We start from the raw sequence: 19,320 nt of genomic DNA, 5'->3' as shown, positions 1-19,320 counted from the left end.
CACTTACGTATACTTGTAGAACTCCTCTCTGATGGATGCCTAGTCCAATTTGATTAGTATCTTCTTTAATTTTTCAGAAAATTTATCCTTTCCCTTCCCCCTTCTACTCTCCTCCTTCTTCCCTTTCCTCCTCTCCTCTCCTCTCTCCCTCACTCCTTCCCTTCCCCTCCCTTCCTCCCTCCCTTCCTCCCTCCCTTCCTTCTTTTCTTCCTTCCTTCTCCCACTCTCCCTTCATTTCTTTCTTCCTCCCTTTACCAGGAAATCTTCATTGTTACATTTCCATTGTAAACTTTTTTCTGAGAAATCAATACCTGGCAAAAAACGATCCTCTCCTCAGAATATTCTTCTCCTTTTGTATGGAAATGTCCTTTTTTCTCACATTTCACTATAACCACTAACATATCATTGAACTCTTCACTGGTGTGAAAACTAAAACTAGGAAACAGTCCACAACATTCCTTTGCAGCTCAGCTCTCCTTTTCATCCAAGAAGCTCATACAATCTCTCTCTTAAAGCTCATTTTATACAAAATGAATCAATTCATGAGCAATCAAATCTTTTCGGACTCCATATAACACACATAAACACTCTCCCTCTCTCTCCTTCCCTCCCTCTATCTCTCCCCCTCTCCCTCTCTCTTTCTTCCTTTCATAGAGGTGGTATTTATTGAAATTCTACAATTCCAATAATTTATCATCTGACTTCATCTTGCAGGAAGGTCTCAACCAAATCTATGGTAAGTTCTATCCATAGCCTTAAGTCCTAACGACTCCCACCTGGTTTATCTCAGTAATCTTTAACTTACTCCTCTGAGATTAGTGCAATTTAGTTCATCAACATTTTATACTTGAAATGAGCAATAATTGTTAACACCAAACACCATTTTGAGTATTCGTCTATCCTCCTACTTACTTCCACACTCTGAAATCCTCATAAAATCCTTTTGTCCTTAACTCTGCATTTTTAGCACTGTAGCATAATGATCAAAACCAAAATGTTCAGTGAGCTTCCAAGGATCTTCTAATCAAAACCCAGAGAAATCTTGGCTCTATTGCTACCTTTATTGAAACTGTCTGTCTCTCCCACTTCTCTTTCTTTCTTTAACTTATAAAGATGATCATTTAAAGCCACACTCTTCTGATTGCTCCTCTCCTCTCACGGTCTGTTTATATCTTATAAGGTAAATTCCCCCTCTACAATCTGACAAGCTACAAAAGTTGTCTCTTGAGCTCATTTGCTGTATTTTATTTTTCTTAAAATTATTTTAAAATATAAAATAATTCTATAACTTTCTATACATTGTTTCAACTTCTTTTGACATGCAAGAGCTGGTCAGAAGGCATGATACAAATGATAGAAACTTCCTTTATGATTTCTCCTTTACTGTGTGGTGTTCCTTAAATAGGAACAACTGAAATGTACTTCCCAAGCCACCTCTAAAAAATGATTCTAGCCAGGTGCCAGTAGCAGTGCCAGTGGACCTGAAACCCCAGCTACTTAGGAGAATGAAATCTGAGAATCATGGTTCAAAGCCAGCCTGGGCAGGAAAGCCAATGAGAACCTTGTCTCCAATTAACTACCAGAAAAGTTGGAAGTGGCACTGTGGCTCAAGTGGTAATGTGACAGCCTGGAAGAAAAAAGTTCAGGGACAGTGCCTAGGTTCTGAGTTCAAGCCCAGAGAGAGAGAGAGAGAGAGAGAGACAGAGAAAGAGACAGAGACAGAGGTAAAGAGAGAGAGACAGAGAGACAGAGAGACAGAGAGAGACAGAGAGACAGAGACAAAGAGACAGAGGCAGACAGAGACAGAGAGAGGGGGGAAGGAAGAAGAGAGAGATATGGAGGAAGGGAGAGGGGGGAGAGAGAGGGAGGGAGAGGTAAAGAGATTCTGTTACCATTTAAGTTACAATCATATTAACAATGCTATATAAAACTAGAGTTAAATTAAAAGGACTAATTATCTTAACATCATACCTTCTTTTTTCTCACAGCATCTTCAGCCTCTGTAGAAATTGATTTGCTAGAATCTCTTTCTACTGCTGATGGTTTAAGGACTCCATAAGTCATTAACTGATACCGGTTCTGTTCAAATATGTATTCCGGCTGCTTGTGATCTTGGTATTGTTTTAACACTGGCTTTGGGAAATGGAATAAACTTATTAGTATTAGTGTGAACTTGTGTTAATCTTCACTACTACTGGACCATTGGAATTTGATCTCCCTGTACTAATCTCCTATCAAACATACATTTTTTTTTTTTTTTGTCGGCCGTGGGGCTTGAACTCTGGGCCTGGGCACTGTCCCTCAGCTCTTCAGCTCAAGGCAAGCACTCTACCACTTGAGCTACAGCGCCACTTCTGGTTTTCTGGTGGTTTATTGGAGATAGGAGTCTCATGGTCTCTCCTGCCCGGCCTGGCTTTGAACCACGATCCTCATATCTCAGTTTCCTGAGTAGCTAGAATTACAGGCGTGAGCCACCAGCGCCCGGCCAAACATACAATCTTAACAGCAATTACCACTATTGTCCATTCCTGACCTATAAATTAAGTGAGATTTTTCTACTTGAATTCCAATAATTTTAAACTTTATCAATGAATACTTAGAAGTAATGTTATCTGAGAAAACCTCAGAGGCATGAAGCCACAACACTTCCTAATTATCTGTGACAAACCTTCACCATTTGCTATCACTCTATTATGAGAAGAAGTATTCAAATAACAATATCTATACCACAGAAAGCACAGAAGACATTAGGGGCAGAAATCAATAAAATAGAGACAAAAACCTACATAAAAAATTGATGAAACAAAAGTTGATTAGTGAAAAACATAGATAAAATTGACAAGCTATTAGCCAGTCTGGCCAAAAGCAAAAGAGAAATTACCCAAACAAATAAAATTAAGGATTACAATGGGGATATCATAACAATAAAATCATGAAGGAATCCTTTAACAACATTTATTGAACTAAACTGGAAAATCTAGTGGAAATGACCATTTCTAGATAGCATCAACCTAATATACAAAAAAATTAAACCAAGAGAAAATAATCCACCTAAATAGATCAATGCAATTGAGAAGAGTGAAACAAAAATACTCTCCCAACAAAAACTCTCAGACCTGACAGATTAGTAGCTATATTCTACAAGAGCTTTAAAAGAACAATACCATTTCTCAAATTTTCCATGAAATAGAAAGGGAGAGATTACTTACAGATTCTATAAAGCTAGCATTATATTTATTTAAAAACAAGTTAGGGATACAACAATAACAACAAAAACAACAGAGAACCATAGACTGATCTCTGTTATACACAAATTCTCTCTATCTCTCTCTCTCTGTGCCAGTACTGGGGCTTGCACTCAGGGGCTGGCTACTGTCCCTTAGCTTTTTTTATTGAAGGCTAGTGCTCTACTACTTGATTTTTTTGCTCAAGGCTAATGCTCTATCACTAGAGTCACATAATGCTTCAGGATTTTTTTGGTAGTTATTTAGAGATAAGAGTCTCATGGACTTTCCTTCCCAAGCTGGCTTTGAGCCTTGATCCTCAGATCTCAGCCTCCTGCGCAGCTAAAATCACAGGTGTGAACCTCCAGCGCCTGACTAGACTACTCTCTTTGATGAACATAGACACAAAAATTCTCAATAAAATACTTGCTAATCTAATTCAACAACTAGTCAAAAGGGTTGCATACCACAACCAATGAGTTCTATTCCAGCTAGGCAATATCGGCTCAACAGTGTAAATCAATAAACGTAATACAGCACAAACACAATCAAGTACCAGAAGCATATAACCAACCTGATGTAAAAAAGACTGGCAAACTCATTATCTGAATTAGCTAGGAATAGAAACAATTCACCTTAACATAATAAAGGTTGTATTATGACCAACTTATAGTCAACATCATCTTTAATAGTGAAAAAAACTTGAAATCAGCACCTCTAAAATAAGAAACAAACCATGAGTGTCCATTTTCCTGTTCAATATTGTGCCAGAATTCCTAGACAGAGCAATGGGCAAGACAAATAAAAAGGATCCAAATAGGGAAGGGAGAAGTAAAATTATTCCTATTTAAACATGATAAGACCCATGAATCTAAAGGTCCCTATAGACTCCTAGAGCTGATAAACACCTTCAGCAATGTTGTAGCATATAAAATCAACACATGAAAACCAGTAGCTTTTCTGTATATCAACATGAACAAGATGAGAGAGAAATTAGGAGAATAGTTATGTTCACAATAACCTAAAAAACACTTAGGAATAAACTTAATCAAGGAAGTGAAGGATCTCTACAATAAAAACAATCAAATCTTAAAGAAAGAACTTCCAAAAGTTCACAAATTGGCAGAATTAATATGGTGAAAAAGGTCATATTGCTAAAGACAATCTACAAATTCAATATAATACCCATAAAAATTCCAATGGTATTCTTTGCAGAGATAAAAAGACAGTAGTAAATTCATATTAAAGGCCTCAGTAGCAAAAGTAATCCCAAGAAACAAGGAACAATGATGAAGTTATCAGAATATAAAACATCAAATGATATTAGAGAAAGCCATAGTAATTAAAAAAGCATGATACTAACAAAAAGACATGTACAATGGAACAGACTAGAAGATCCAGAAATGAACCTACACACTTCTAGCCATCTAGTTGTCGACAAGAGCCAAAAATGTATGCTGGAAAAAAGATAACTTCTTAAAAAATGGTGCTCAGCAAACCTAATATCCACATATAGAAGACTGAATCTAGACACCCCTATCTCTCACCCTATACAAAAATCAACTCCAAATGGATCGAATATCTTAATGAAAGACCAGAAACTAAAACTGTTACAGGGAAACCTAGGAGGAACTCTAGAAGTACAGACACAGGACTCAAATTACCCAAGAAATAAGAGCATGAATGGCAAAATCAGACTATATCAAATTAAAAAGTTTGTGAATAGCAGAGACAACTCAGAGCACAGGAGAAAAATCTTTTCCAGTTATTCAATGAATAGAGGATTAGCATTCAGAGTGTATACAGTTAAAAATTTAGGGCTGATGGGCTGGGAAGTTGGCTCAGTGATAGAGCGCTTGCCTTGCATGCCTGAGGCCCTGGGTTCAATTCCTCAGCACCACATAAGCAAAAAGAAAAAAGCCGGAAGTGGCGCTGTGGCTCAAGTGGGCTGAGGGACAGCGCCCAGGCCCAGAGTTCACGCCCCACGACCGGACCCAAAAAAAAAAATTTAGGGCTGGGAAGGTGGCTCAGTGGTAGAGTGCTTGCCTTGCATGCATGAGGCCTTGGGTTCGATTCCTCAGCACCACATAAGCAAAAAGAAAAAAGCCAGAAGGGCACTGTGTCTCAAGTGGTAGAGCGCTAGCCTTGAGCTGAAGAGCTGAGGGACAGCACCCAGGCCCAGAGTTCAGGCCCCATGACAGGACCCCCCCAAAAAAAGAGTTAAAAACTTAAACCACAAGAATACATAATCTCATAAATAAACAAATGAATCCAACTAAATGAATTGAATAGTTCTCAGAAGAAATACAAATGGCTAGTAAATACATAAAGAAATATTCAAGATTCTTAGCTACAAAGGAAATGCAAATCAAAACTATATAAGATTCTATCTTACTCCAGTCATGTCAATTACATGCGTGTGCGTGCATACATGCACACACACAAAAGTTGGCAAGGACACTGTATTGGTGAAATACAAACTAATACAACCATTATGGAAATCAGTATAAAAGTTCCTCTAAGAACTAACAATTGACCTACTTTATAACCTTACCCTACCCTAACTTGGATGTAGTTCTGAAGGAAAGAAATACATCTACATATTGTTGCAGCTCATGTATGCATGTATGTATATATATACATAATATATATGCATCTAATATATATATATACACAATAATATACACACAATGTATACATATATGTATACATGTGTATATATAATGTATTCACATACACCATAGGATATTTTTCATTCATAAGTAAAAACAAAATTATATCATTTTCAGGAACACAGATTGATATTTGTCTAACAAGACAAAAATCACATGCTCTTGCTCAGTTTTAGAGTATAGAACTAAAATGATGTTGATGATGAGTATAATAATAATTATATAATAGTAATGGTAGCCAGATGCCAGTGGCTCACACCTGTAATCCTAGCTACTCAGGAAGCTGAGATCTGAGGATCATGGTTCAAAGCCAGCCCAAGCAGGAAAGTCCATGAAACGCTTATCTCCAATTAACCACAAGAAAACTAGAAGTGGTGCTGGGGTTCAAGTGGTAGAGCACTAGCCTTGAACTGAAGAGATGAGGGACAGTGCCCAGGCCCAGAGTTCAAGCCCCATGACTGACAAAACAAACAAACAAAAAAGATAATGGTAATGAGATGCGAATATAAAAGGGGAGTTGTTGCATGGCAGGCTATCAGTGGGAGGGAGAAAAGGAGTTTAAGAGGTGATGAAGACTGAAGGATGTTGTTTGTGTGTGTGTGTGTGTGTGTGTGTGTGTGTGTGTGCATGTGCGTGTATGCGTGTGTGCACAGCATAATGAATCCTACCAAATGTTTATATATGGGAGATGAAGGAAGGAATGGGAATATGGTGGAGGTGGTGAATTTGTTCTAAGTACATACATGGAAATACCACAATGAAATCCTTTCATATTACAATGTATGCCAATTCAAAATAAAAATAATTAAAAATGGCTTTGGAGGAATAAGAATGTGATTTCTCATTAATAGGAGACCACTTAATGACACATTAATGCAACAAAATACAGTGACACTGTTAGAAAAGATCCCTATGAGTATGGTAGTGCACACCTGTAATTCTAGTACCTAGGAGTCTGAGTCAGGAGAACCAGGAGTTGTAAATCAGAATGGGGTACTTAGTAAGTCTCTACCTCAAAAAAGAAAAACAAAAGATACTACATGTATGGATCATGGATCAGAAAAAGTATTTATTGTATAATCTTACTTTAAATTATATATTTCTAGACTCATATGTTAGTATTTTTGAAGAAAAATACATAATAGTCTGAAGAACACACAGCCACTAATACATATCTGAGGTGAAGGGATAAGAACTTTCACTTTTTATTTTGTACATGTTTACTGTTCTTTTACAGGTCTATATAATTATCAAAGGACACAAATGGTTCTTTAAAGTATTTTCAGACATACAAAACATTTTTTGGACACCAATCATATATTTTGAATTTTTAAAAAACCCTGTAACTATACATACTTTTACTGGGGTTCCCAGCATGGAACGTACCCTATGATCTAAAGGAGCCCCATAATTTATATAGTTAAGTATCTGTGTTTCCCACAGGAGAGTTTGTCCACTAAAAATTCAGCTCATCACTGTATTTCCCAACTTAGTATCTGTTAAATAAATGTCTATAGTGTTTACAACTTTACCAACAAATTATATCCATCTCCTAAAGATATAGTGTAACTTTCCTTTGTAGCTAAAAAGTTGCCAAAATGCCTCCCTTCCCTTCTTTTCCCTCTCTTCTTCCACTCTCCCTTCCTTCCTCTCTTCTTCCCTTCCTTCCTCCTTCTCTCTTTCCTTCCTTTCCACCCATCCTTCTCCTTACCAGAGGCTCTAGTTTTACAGGCTGCTGTCGTTTTCTTGTCTTCTCCTGAGCTTTCGTGGTGCGCCTAAATGTCACAGTCTGTTTCTCAGACTCAATTTCTGAGGGCTTTACAGAATTCAGTCTTTCCCTTGCTTTTGAGCCATAAGTTTTTGAAAAGTCAGGATGTGCTACAAGATCTTCCAATTTTTTCAGGTCGATTTCACTATCTGTGGCCTGATAAGCCATTCTTACTCCTGCAAAGGATAAGAAAAGAAAAAAAGAAAAATGAAAAGTGGAGCAAAAGAACTGGGGGAGGATGATATGTAGAAGAGGGAGACTTAACTAGTGAGAGCTCTTTTACTTCCCCCAAAGAAAACTAAGCTTGTCCCAGCGTGATGAAAATTAAGTACTGTGTCTGAGCTTCAAAGATCCCTGGGCTGGGACTGGAATTTTTATTTCTAACAAGCACCTGAGAAATGCTGATACTGCTTCAAGACATATCTTGAAATTGAAGAGAGGCTCGACAGCTTTTCAGAAAATCCTACTAAATTTAAAAAGGAAAAGGAGACTGAAAGTCAGATAGCAACTCCCAGCTTCTGCCATGCAACCCCCAAATAGACTGCCCTGTGCCAGACCACCCCGGAGGGGTTTCTGGTTTGTTTGCTCCTCCTAGTTGCTGCTTCCATTGTGGCAAAGATAGACACTGGACAAAAGCTTGTCCCAACCCACAGTCCCCCTTCTAAGCCTTGTCCACTTTGTGGTGCACAGTGATACTGGAAAAGAAAATGGACTGTCCTCAGAAGTGAAGCTCTCGCTCCTCCGCACAACCACACCCAGAGTTCCCCCTCCTCCAGCTAGAATGAGGGTGCCTGGCTTTCTTAGCCCCCAGCTAGGGCTCCCCCTATCACTGGGATAGTGGCTGACTTGACAAACATGCTGGAGTTTTCTTTCTCCCTCTCTTACTTGAACGGCTTGGTCCTCTTCTCCCAAACAAAAATCCCATAATGGGAGCAGATGGACAGATAACGTACCCCCAAACAAACCTGTCTTCCTTTTGTGTGTCTGTGGGATCAGACAATAACCCATTCCTTTTATCCATCCTCAGTCTACTCACTTCAGTATCTGGATTCTTAATTTCTTTTTAATTTCTCTCTTGTAGTGAAGGGTCAAATTTACAGATTTCTGGAATTTGCCTCCGTTTCTCCATTAGCCTCAGTGCCACACTAAGTAAAAAGCCAAATAACATCACACTCTCTCTCTCTCAAGGTCGCTAGGCTGGCAGCTTTGCAGTTCATCACAGATGTTGCTGAAAGTTGTGGCTCCGTTGAGGTTTATCACCAGCTGTACTGAGTTGCTGTATTAGCCAGAAAGCTTTGCTAACAAAGGTGTGTTCTATTCTGTTCCCAGTTACCTATGAATGCTTAAAATTGGAGATTCTCTTTATGGTGGCATAAATACAGGATGTCTTCTAAAACTATGTGATTTAAGTATTAAAAATTTTCTAAGAGTTATCTCAAAATACAGATTAAAGAAAAAATCAGTAAGGAGATAAGGAAATAAAAAGGAAAAGGTATGTCTTGAGTAGTATAAGACAGCGCTTATAAAACAGTTTAAAGACCTTAGAAACAGAACTGAGGAAACAGAAAATTGGTTGACTTTAAATAAGAAAGGATTTGGGAAGTAAGAATTACCTTAAATGTTTGTTCAGAAGGGAGAAATTAAGACAAACCATAGGAAGTTTAAGTAAGTAGCAGATACTATAAGTAGAAGCTGGTGTATATGTTGAGTTTTATAAGACAGAGCTTATAAAACAGTAAAATTGACATGCAATTGTCTGTGATTAAAAACTATTGTTACTAATATCTCTGTTCCCCAAATATATAAGCTACCTTGGATACAAAGCTGGAAAAAAAGATCAAGCAAGCCTATATCCATGTGTTCCTTCTTGTAAAAGACCTAGTGGCATCTATAATGCTGTCAGTCTTAATTCGTATGCAGTGGAAGTAACTAAATTGTTTAATAAGTTGTTTCAAACTTCCAATGTTAACTACTCATAAGTCTTTTGTAATTGCAGATTTAATCCTTGTAGCATTCAACTCAGACCCACAGAGAAGTTCCTGACCAATTGCATAACAGCTCTCTCTCAGACAGTAACCCAAGAGCCTATCAAAGCCATGTTTTTCTGTTCAAAAGTTTAAGACCTGACTCTGACCCCCTCTCCTCACCCCAACATCAGCAGGAAATAGCCAGACAAAACACAGGCACCCTTTTTCCCTTGTTTCTTATGCTTTTCCAACATCAGGAATGATGGAAAATGACTTCAACTGAAAGCACTCACCTTCCGTTGTACAGCCATAGCTTAGAACCATCTGTGCCAATGAATGACCCTGCTGAATCAACTCCCCCCCCTTTGAACAAAGGCACCAGCAGTCTTGGAAGAGAGCCTGAGCCCAAGGCCACGTCTGATGCTGATGCCCCTAATGAACACAGATGCTGCTGAGACCTCGAAACTCTTCAGTCATTGCATACCCACCCTATCTCCATCTCACTCTGCTTCCATCTGCCCCCCTTCGCTCTTTCTGCCTAATATTCAGAGACCCTAGTTGTAAGTGTGTGTGTGTGTGTGTGTGTACTATTTCTCTTTTAGCCAATAGCTGGAGGAGACTAGGCCGCCTTTCCCAGGCTTCACTCCTAAATAAAGTCTATTGGTCTGTTGAGTTTGCCGTCTGCTCTTTCTTTACTTTTGATACCATCATCACTCAGTTTCCTTAAATTTCCTTACATTGATGATCTGGGAGTCATGATAACCTAGAATTAAAAGGATGCTATGGAGATCAATTTCCCAGATTCGAGTATGCAAAACACTTTCTGAGGCTCTTAATTAAAAAAAAAAAAAGCAGGTAATTTGAGCCAGGAGTAGGTGACTCACACCTGAAATCCTAGCTACTCAGGAGGCTGAGATCTGAGGATCATGGTTCCAAGCCAGCTGGCCAGGAAAGTCCCCCAGACTCTTTTTTTTTTTTTTTTTTGGTCATGGGGCTTGAACTCTGGCCTGAGGGCTGTCCCCCAACTCTTCAGCTCAAGGCTAACGCTCTACCGCTGAGCCACAGTACCACTTCCGGTTTTCTAGTGGTTTATTGGAGATAAGAGTCTCACAGACTTTCCTTCTCCTGGCTGGCTTTGAACTGTGATCCTCAGATCTCAGCCTCCTGAGTAGCTAGGATTACAGGAGTGAACCACCAGCGCCAGGCTTCCACCAGACTCTTATCTCCAATTAACCACTGAAAAGCCGGAAATGAAGCTGAATTCAGATGGTAGCTGGCTAGCCTTGAATCTGAAGTGTCATGGACAGTGCCCAGGACCTGAGTTCAAGCCTCAGGACTGGCATGCACAACACACACACACACACACACACACACACACACACACACACACACTCCACCCTCCCAAACAACCAAGCAACAACAACAATAATAAAAGCAAAAAACAATAGAGGGAGGGAGGGAGGATTTAAGATCAACTCCTAAAACAGAGTTTGTGCTTGTATGTGTAGGATAATCACTGAAAGCGATTGTTAAAGTGCATATTCTGATTCACACATTTTCATACACTAAGATTTTATCAATGTCCTAAAACATTAGAATTATGAGCTTTTTGTAGTGGTCTTGCTGCTTTAAACCCTCTTGTGCTATAACATTATTTTGAAGGTTACTCAGGTATTATGAGAGTGTGTATGGTGGAGAGACAAACCCAGGTTTACTCTAGCTCAGAATTGGTCAACAGAAATTTGGGAACCTCCTTTGTCATTAAAACTTTTCAAGTAAACACAATAAACAAAACAGGCTGAAATTAATTTTGTGTTTTATCTAACATATCCAACCTGTTACATTAACAGATTGTTAGTATAAAAGTCATAACTATGATTTGTTTTTGGTACTACTATACTTTCAAACTCCAGTGTACATTTAGAGCATGTAATGCAGAACCTCATAGTGAATAACTCAGGCTTAGATCTGACCACTGCTGTGAGATCCAGGACGTCCCTTACTGTATCTCCTTACTTTCCACTCCTCTCAATACTGGATAATCACTGAAATGCATTTCCAGGAACTTTCTCTGCCTCGCTGTGCCTTTACTACTATGCATAGAAATTTCTGCTGAATTTCTGGCTCAGAATGAGGAGCTGCATCGCAAAGCCTGGCTTCATCGTACTCACCAGTTCTGACAAGAGCAGCTGCTGCTGAGTGGTCTGCAGAGAAAAACAATGCCTGGTCTCAGAGTACGAAGTCTGCTCAGGTGTGAAAAGTTTCAGCCTAGCAGCCGCCAGGCCCTGAAGGACGCTCACAGCTCGGCTGTGCGACCTGCCGTCGTCAAGGCAACACCCCCGCTGCCCGGAGTTCCGGGTCCAGGAGCGCGTGAAGTGATCGCTCCAATCAGCGTTTCCGTGACGTCTGACGTCACTAGTTGCTGGCGAGCCTAGCGGCCTGTTTCCTCCTTCTGGGCTTGGTATTGGCCTGGCAGACCAAAACCTGATTAATTCGGCTTTTTAGCTGGACTATTGAGTGTCCACGTTGGTCCGAATTTATTACAGGAATCTCCTCAGCAGGCGCAAGCCTTTCTTAATTCTTTGGTTGCAAGAATGGAGAATCACAAGAGAAGAACGTGTGTTGTGTACACCATTGGAGGCCCACTCTTCAAGTCTCACTCTTACATCTCTACATCAATGGCCAATGCTTCTAATGGGGCAAGAAACGTGGACTCTTGTCCTTCAACTCCACTGTGTCCTTTCAATTAATGTCTTTGTCACCTGGAAGGTTACCTAGTGTCATGTAAGCATGAACCCCTATTATAGGGTCTCCATGCCCAGTTTGCTAAAGTCTAGGATTTGTTCTGACATTTAGTTTCCTTTAGTTCAACCCTCAGACCCTCTACTATTGTTGCTAATGGTGTACAAAGGCAACCTGTGGAGTCCAGTTTCTTACTTCAGGTGCACCCCAGGGCAGACAGTAATTCCACCTGCTTTGAGGAACTCTTACACCAGATGACAGATAGAACCTGGTTTTTAACCTCCCTTCCAAAATGATGTAGTTATTCCTGGAACTCACGATGTTCTTTTGCTCCCTCTTTTTAACTTGGGATATTTGGTTTTTGCCTTAAATAGTAGCTTCTAAATAAAGAAGAGAAACAATAATGTCATTTTGTTTCAGGCATATATTAGACATGCTTCTACACACTACTTACCAAATAGTCGAAAGACAGCTTAAGTGGAAATTCCAGATCATTGAATCCACACCTCTCCCACTATTGAATAATAAGGAGCTAAAAACCATTGTCTCTGCTGCATAAACTTTAAAGGGTATAGATTAAAAATTATGACTTTTCATTCGAAGTGAAATATAAAACACAAACATAAATGTGAGCCAGACTTTAAAAAAGAAAATAGAGGGCTGGGAAGGTGGCTCAGTGGTAGAGTGCTTGTCTGGCATGCATGAGGCTCTAGGTTCTATTCCTCAGCACCAGATAAGCAGAAAAAGCTGGAAGTGGCACTAAGGTTCAGATGGTAGAGTGCTAGCCTTGAACTGAAATACTGAGGGACAGCATCCAGGCCCAGAGTTCAGGCCCCATGGCTGATAAAGAAAGAAAGAAAGAAAGAGAGAGAGAGAGAAAGAGAAGGAAAGAGAAAAGAAAGAAAACAAAAGAAGGCACAAACAAGGCCACACTAAAGCAACAAGCATAACCATGTTTACTGCAGCAATGTTAACCATAAGCAAGATATGAAATCAACCCAGATGCCTCTCAGTGGATGAATGGATCAAGAAAATATGGTATATATACACAATGGAATTCTACTCATCTATCAGAAAGAATAATATTGTACCATTCAAAAGGAAATAGAAAAACTTGAAAAAATTAAGTGATATATACCAGATCCAAAGAAACATAGGTTGGGTTTCATGGTTTCCCTCATTTTGTGGTAGCTAGAATGTGCCTATAAATCTACAAGTAAATACACTGAATGATTATATATATATATATATATATATATATATCATATACATATAATACACACACAGGGACATTATAAGTTACATACGTCTCTAGATATTCACACTTTGAGGCCAAAGGAGGATATGCATAGGAGCAGATCACAAAGGCTCAAAGCTATGTGAATATGATCATATAAACTAGTATGTTATGGGGCTGAGATTGTGGTTCAGTGGTAGAATGCTTGCCTACCATGCATGAAGCCCTGGGTTCGATTCCCCAGCACCACATAGAAAGAAAAGACCAGAAGTGTCACTCTGGCTCAAGTGGTAGAGTGCTAGCCTTAAGCTAAAAGCTGAGGGACAGTGCCCAGGCTGAGTTCAAGCCCCTTGATTGGCAAAGGAAATAGCATTTTATGAAATGAACTCCAAGAAAAGGAAACAAGATACTTTTTAAAGTTGCTGTTTTTTTTTTTCCTTTCATCTTGTTTGTTAGTTTGTCTTTGGGAGTGTAAGGGAGGCACAGAAAAGATGGAACAAAGGGTGAACAAATACAGCAAATGCAAATGAACAAATACAGGAGTACTTTCTAGACATTATTTTCCATATAATGTCTATACATCTGGTGGGTGGGGACAAGAGGGAAAAACTGGGAGAGAGTGAGGGAAGGGAAGATATGGTTCAAAAAGAATTGTACTGGGGCTGGGAAGGTGGCTTGTGGTAGAGTGCTTGCCTTGCATGCATGAAGCCCTGGGTTCGATTCCTCAGCACCACATAAGCAAAAAGATAAAAGCCGGAAGTGGCGCTGTGGCTTAAGTGGTAGAGCGCTAGCCTTGAGCTGAAGAGCTGAGGGACAGCGCCCAGGCCCAGAGTTCAGGCCCCACAACCGGACCCCCCCCCAAAAATTGTACTCATTAGTTGATTCATGTAACTGTAACCTCTATATATCACCTCTACAATAACAATAAAATACAAAAGGAAAACAGAAGGAAGGAGGAAGGAGAAAAAAGAAATAAATGTTAGAATAGGAGACAAAAGACAAATAAAATTGGGAATATAAAGAATATAAAAACCATCTAACATGTGAAAAAAATGAACTATATTGGAGAATTGTAGAATACAGTAACCAAAATGAGCAGAAGAGATGGAGGTATGACATGCTACAGCATGGTGAACTTTGACGGTCTTCTACAAAATCAGAGAAGCCAGCCACAAAAGGCCATATAGAGAGAATGATTTCACTTAGACAAAATATCCAGAATAGGTAAATTCATAGATATAGAAAACAGCTTAGTGGTTGCTGAGGGCTAGGGAGACGGAAGGAAAATAAGCTGTAATACCTGGTTGTGGTATGATCTTTGGGAAGCACAGAAATTCTGCACAAGTTGTTTTGTGAACTGATTGGTGATCATGTGATAAGTGAGATTTCAACCCTCTGTCCTCTGGAAGGACCCTTCCAGCACACAGCAAACACAGCCCCAAATTCACATATTTTGGTGGCTATATAAGTGCACACATTGTAAAAATTAAACCTCCATGTATTGTCTATCTTAGAACATGTTCTATCACATGTATATCAATACAAATATTAAGATTCTATTTCTAGAGCTTGGTGCTGGTGGCTCGCATCTGTAATCCTAGCTCCTCAGAGGCTGAGATCCCAGCCCAAGCAGGGAAGTCTGTAAGACTCTTTATCTCCAATTAACCACTGAAAAGCCAGAAGTGGGGCTGTGGCTCAAGTGGTAGAGGACTAGCCTTGAGCAAAAAAGTTCGGGACAGTGTTCATGCCCTGAGTTCAAGCCCAGAATTGGCACACACACACACACACACACACACACACACACACACACACACAAGAGAAAAGAACATTTCTAGTGTTATACTTTAAAACCACAGATAGGACTTTATACATATTTGGATTCTAGGTCCATGATTAGTAGGTCTGCCAGCCTACGTGGCAGACCTACTAAATTAGAATCTCCAGAGTTGGTGTCCAGGAGAAACATATGTGGACATCTCTGGCTAAGACCCATATCGGCAGGTGAAATCATGGAAAGATTGCAAATTGACATCATAAAAAGTTTGCATAACATGGTTGTGTTTTTATAAGCTTTTTCAGATATTTAAGAATAAAGCAATATACTACTTTGACACTGAGGATAATCAATTATTTTTTAAAGTTAACACCAGAAAACATAAGAAAGCATGGATGTGCCAGAAGCCTGGATGTGTTGGGAACATAGGGGGAGGATTTCACCTGGGGTAAAATTGGATTGGTGCCCATTCCATGTCAATGGAAGGAAGATGGCACTGCACTGGTAGATTGTAAGATTTGGGCCAGATTTATTCTGTGTTGTGTTTGAAACCGGCAATATGATCAGCTGTTAAGAAGGATGCAGACGTGATGGCATGAAAGATCAGCGACTTATTCTCAGCCTTGAATTTCAGTTTCCACGAAACTCCTTAAATTGTACTGATGTTTGTATGTGTATATATCTTTCCTTGTAGGTTTGATCAGATTGTTAAAGGAGTCTGTGGTCTTCAACGCCCTCAACTGAGAACTGTTCCTACTTAGCAGTCATGCAGGCTCTAAGTGCTGACATAGGATTTCTCTTTCCTTTCCTTTTTCTTTCCCTTTCTATCATCTTCTCTTTCTTCCTTTTTTTTTCTGGTTCTGGTGGTTGAATTTAGGTACTAGGTGCTGTCCCTGGGCCCTGTCTTCCTCAAAGCTGTTGCTCTACTACTTGAACCACAACTCCATTTCTAGCTTTTTGAGTAGTAAATTGGAGATAAAGTCTTACAGGCTTTTCTGCCCAGGGTTGGCTTCAAGCCATGACTCTCATATCTCAACCTCCTGAGTAGCTAGAATTACAGACACCACTAGAACCTGCCTGACATAGGATTTTGAGGAGCTCTTCTAGTCCATAGGGTTTATGATGCAGTTTTTGGTTAATTTATCGCCATCCTGTGGTCTAATGAATGTACTGCAAAAGAAGTAGACAATCGACATTTCTAAGGAACTTAACCATTTAATGTCTCCCAATTATGAAAATTAATAATTACTACAAAATTCCCTTCAAAATGTTGATCCAGTGTGAATATGTTTGAATGAGTAACTCAGGCCAAGGCTAGATACTTACTCTCCAGAAATTGAAAGTCTTTTGGAAAGAGAAGTTTCTTCTTCCCTATGTGATTCTGATGTGCAGCTAGTCAGCCTGTGATTTATGAGCCAGTGTGTTCCTTTGAGCTCACTAGACAAGTAGAATGTCAGGTTCTGTCCAAGCCTTCTTTATCAGCCTGTACGTATTTCCCAAATGGTACATTGCATGTTGAACTTGAGAAGTTCAACAGTTACAGTGAATATATGGGTATTGAGGATGGATCTGCTGGATATACAAGGTGGGAATGGTATCCAGGAAGTGGGCTTCTCATTTCCAATTAGTCCCTGTCACAAGAAATGTATTACTTGCATGCTACTGTTGGATTGCTAATTATTAAAAATAAGACTGTTTTTGGTAGAGTCAAGACCTACTTGTTTTGGTCAATTCTACAACCTGTTTCCCTTCATCTATTTTAAAGTACTTGAGAGACAGGCACTGGAGGCTCATGCCTTTAAGCCCAAGCTATTTATGAGACTGAGATCTGAGGATCATGGTTCAAAGCCAGCCTGGACAAGAAAGTCCACGAAACTCTTATCTCCAATTAACTACTTTTTTTTTTTAAAAAGCCAGAAATGGAGCTCTGGCTCAAATGTACACACTAGGCCTTGAACACAAAAGTCAGGGAAAGCAAGTGGACAATGGGTTTGTGAGCCTGGACTCGCCCACCTATATCCTGTACAGAGACAGAGTAGAATGGGCTGATATAGATCCAGTGCCACAGAATGATGGTCCCAGTCCAGTGGTACAGATTATCTACAGTGAGAAATTTAGAGATGTTTATGATTATTTCCACGCTGTTCTGCAGCATGATGAAAGAAGTGAACGTGCCTTTAAGCTCACCCAGGATGCAATAGAGTTAAATGCTGCCAATTATACAGTGTGGCATTTTTGGAAAGTTCTCTTAAAATCACTTCAAAAGGATCTGCATGAAGAAATGAACTACATCACTGAAATAATGGAAAAACAGCCCAAAAACTATCAAGTTTGGCACCATACTGAGTATTAGTAGAGTGGCTGAAGGACCCATCTCAGAATTTATTGCTGATATTCTTATCAGGATGCAAAGAATTATCATGCATGGAAGCATCGACAATGGGTCATTCAGGAATTTAGACTTTGGGATAATGAGCTGCAGTATGTAGACCAGCTTCTCAAAGAGGATGTAAGAAATAACTCTGTCTGGAACCAAAGATATTTTGTCATTTCTAATACTACTGGCTACAATGATCTTACTGTATTGGAGAGAGAAGTCCAGTATAATCTGGAAATGATCAAACTTGTGCCACATAATGAAAGTGCATGGAAAGTACTTGAAAGGAATTCTGCAGGATCATGGTCTTTCCAAATACCCTAATCTGTTAAATCAATTCCTGATTTGCAACCAAATCAGCTCCCCATACCTAATTGTCTTTCTTGATATCTATGAAAACATGCTAGAAAACTAATGTGAAAACAAGGAGGACATTCTTAATAAAGCATTAGCGTTATGTGAAGTCCTAGCTAAAGAAAAGGATACTATAAGAAAGGAATATTGGAGATATGTTGGAAGATTTCTTCAAAGCAAACACAGTAGAGAAAGTGACTTACCATCAAATGTACAACAGTAACATGACCCACAACTTGATGGGATGCTTTTATTTATTTAAGGGACTCTACAGCAGGAGTTTAAAACTAGGGTGATCATGCATTGCACAGGTATTGCTTTTTAACAAGAACTAAGTGTAATGTTCCTTAGGTGCTGCTATTCAGATTAGCTCTAGGAAATTTGATTCATTTAAAGCTAAGTAATTGGAGCAGGAAAGGTCTCATAAGGGAACTAGTACTTTTGTAGTCTTACCAACATTTAATCTGAATGTAGATTAGATAGTACAGAATCAACACTTTCCTAAAAGGTATACAAGTAAAGAGTTGTATCAGTAATAGGTACCGGTAAAGTATGTAATGGGTTTGAAGTAACTTAAATTTTGGTTCAGTAAGCAGGGAATATAACTGTTACATTATAGCTGCTATGCCACACTCACAGTATCTTGCTATCACTGTAAACAACTAATGCCAAAAGAATGGTTTTATAATAAAATTACAGAGTGCATCTAAAAAAAAAAGTTAGGGGAAGCATCCAGGCCCTGAGTTCAAGCCCAAAGATGGGCACAAAGATAAAGAAATGAATGAATGAATGAATGAATGATTTGGCTACTTGGGTTACAGAGATCAGAAGATTATGGCTTGAAGCTAGCCTGGACCAAAAAAAATTTTTTTTTAGTCTCCACCGTGACCAATCAATGGCTGGATGTGGTGGTACATACCTGTTATCTAAGTGATGCTGGGAAGCACAAATAGGACCACAATCCAGGCCAGTCTGAGCCCAGGGAAAAAGGAAAACGTTCTCTCAAAAATAACCAACACAAAAAGAGCCAGTTGAGTGGCTCAAGTGGTAGAGTGCTTTCTTATTTAGAGGCTCTGAATAGTTCAAACCCTTCTACTATTACCAGAAGAAACCCATTGCTGTGTGTGTGTGTGTGTGTGTGTGTGTGTGTGTAATAAACCAGATTGTAAATACAGAAAGTAGTCATCCATTCAAGACAAGTTAGT

At 39.3% G+C, this 19,320-nt stretch overlaps 1 protein-coding gene and 1 pseudogene across 1 annotated transcript in view; one reads left to right on the top strand and one right to left on the bottom strand.

The window, feature by feature from the left end:
- Dnah6 (dynein, axonemal, heavy chain 6) overlaps nucleotides 1-11,921 on the bottom strand; it is a 195,288-nt gene extending 183,367 nt beyond the window's left edge. The window contains exons 1-3 of the mRNA XM_013035434.1: nucleotides 11,803-11,921; nucleotides 7,608-7,840; nucleotides 1,972-2,133 (exon numbers count right to left, since the gene is read on the bottom strand). Coding sequence (XP_012890888.1) covers nucleotides 1,972-2,133; nucleotides 7,608-7,832 — 387 coding nt within the window. The 5' untranslated portion in view covers nucleotides 7,833-7,840; nucleotides 11,803-11,921. The remainder of the gene's footprint in view (nucleotides 1-1,971; nucleotides 2,134-7,607; nucleotides 7,841-11,802) is intronic.
- Nucleotides 11,922-17,320: 5,399 nt separating this feature from the next.
- Nucleotides 17,321-18,411, top strand: LOC106000201 (annotated as a pseudogene).
- Nucleotides 18,412-19,320: the final 909 nt, after the last annotated feature.

This window comes from Dipodomys ordii, unplaced genomic scaffold (genome assembly GCF_000151885.1).
Source record: "Dipodomys ordii isolate 6190 unplaced genomic scaffold, Dord_2.0 Scaffold212, whole genome shotgun sequence".
In the NCBI taxonomy this organism is placed as follows: domain Eukaryota; kingdom Metazoa; phylum Chordata; class Mammalia; order Rodentia; family Heteromyidae; genus Dipodomys; species Dipodomys ordii.
Note: the sequence above shows the minus strand (reverse complement) of the source record. Positions and strands in the feature narration are given on the sequence as shown.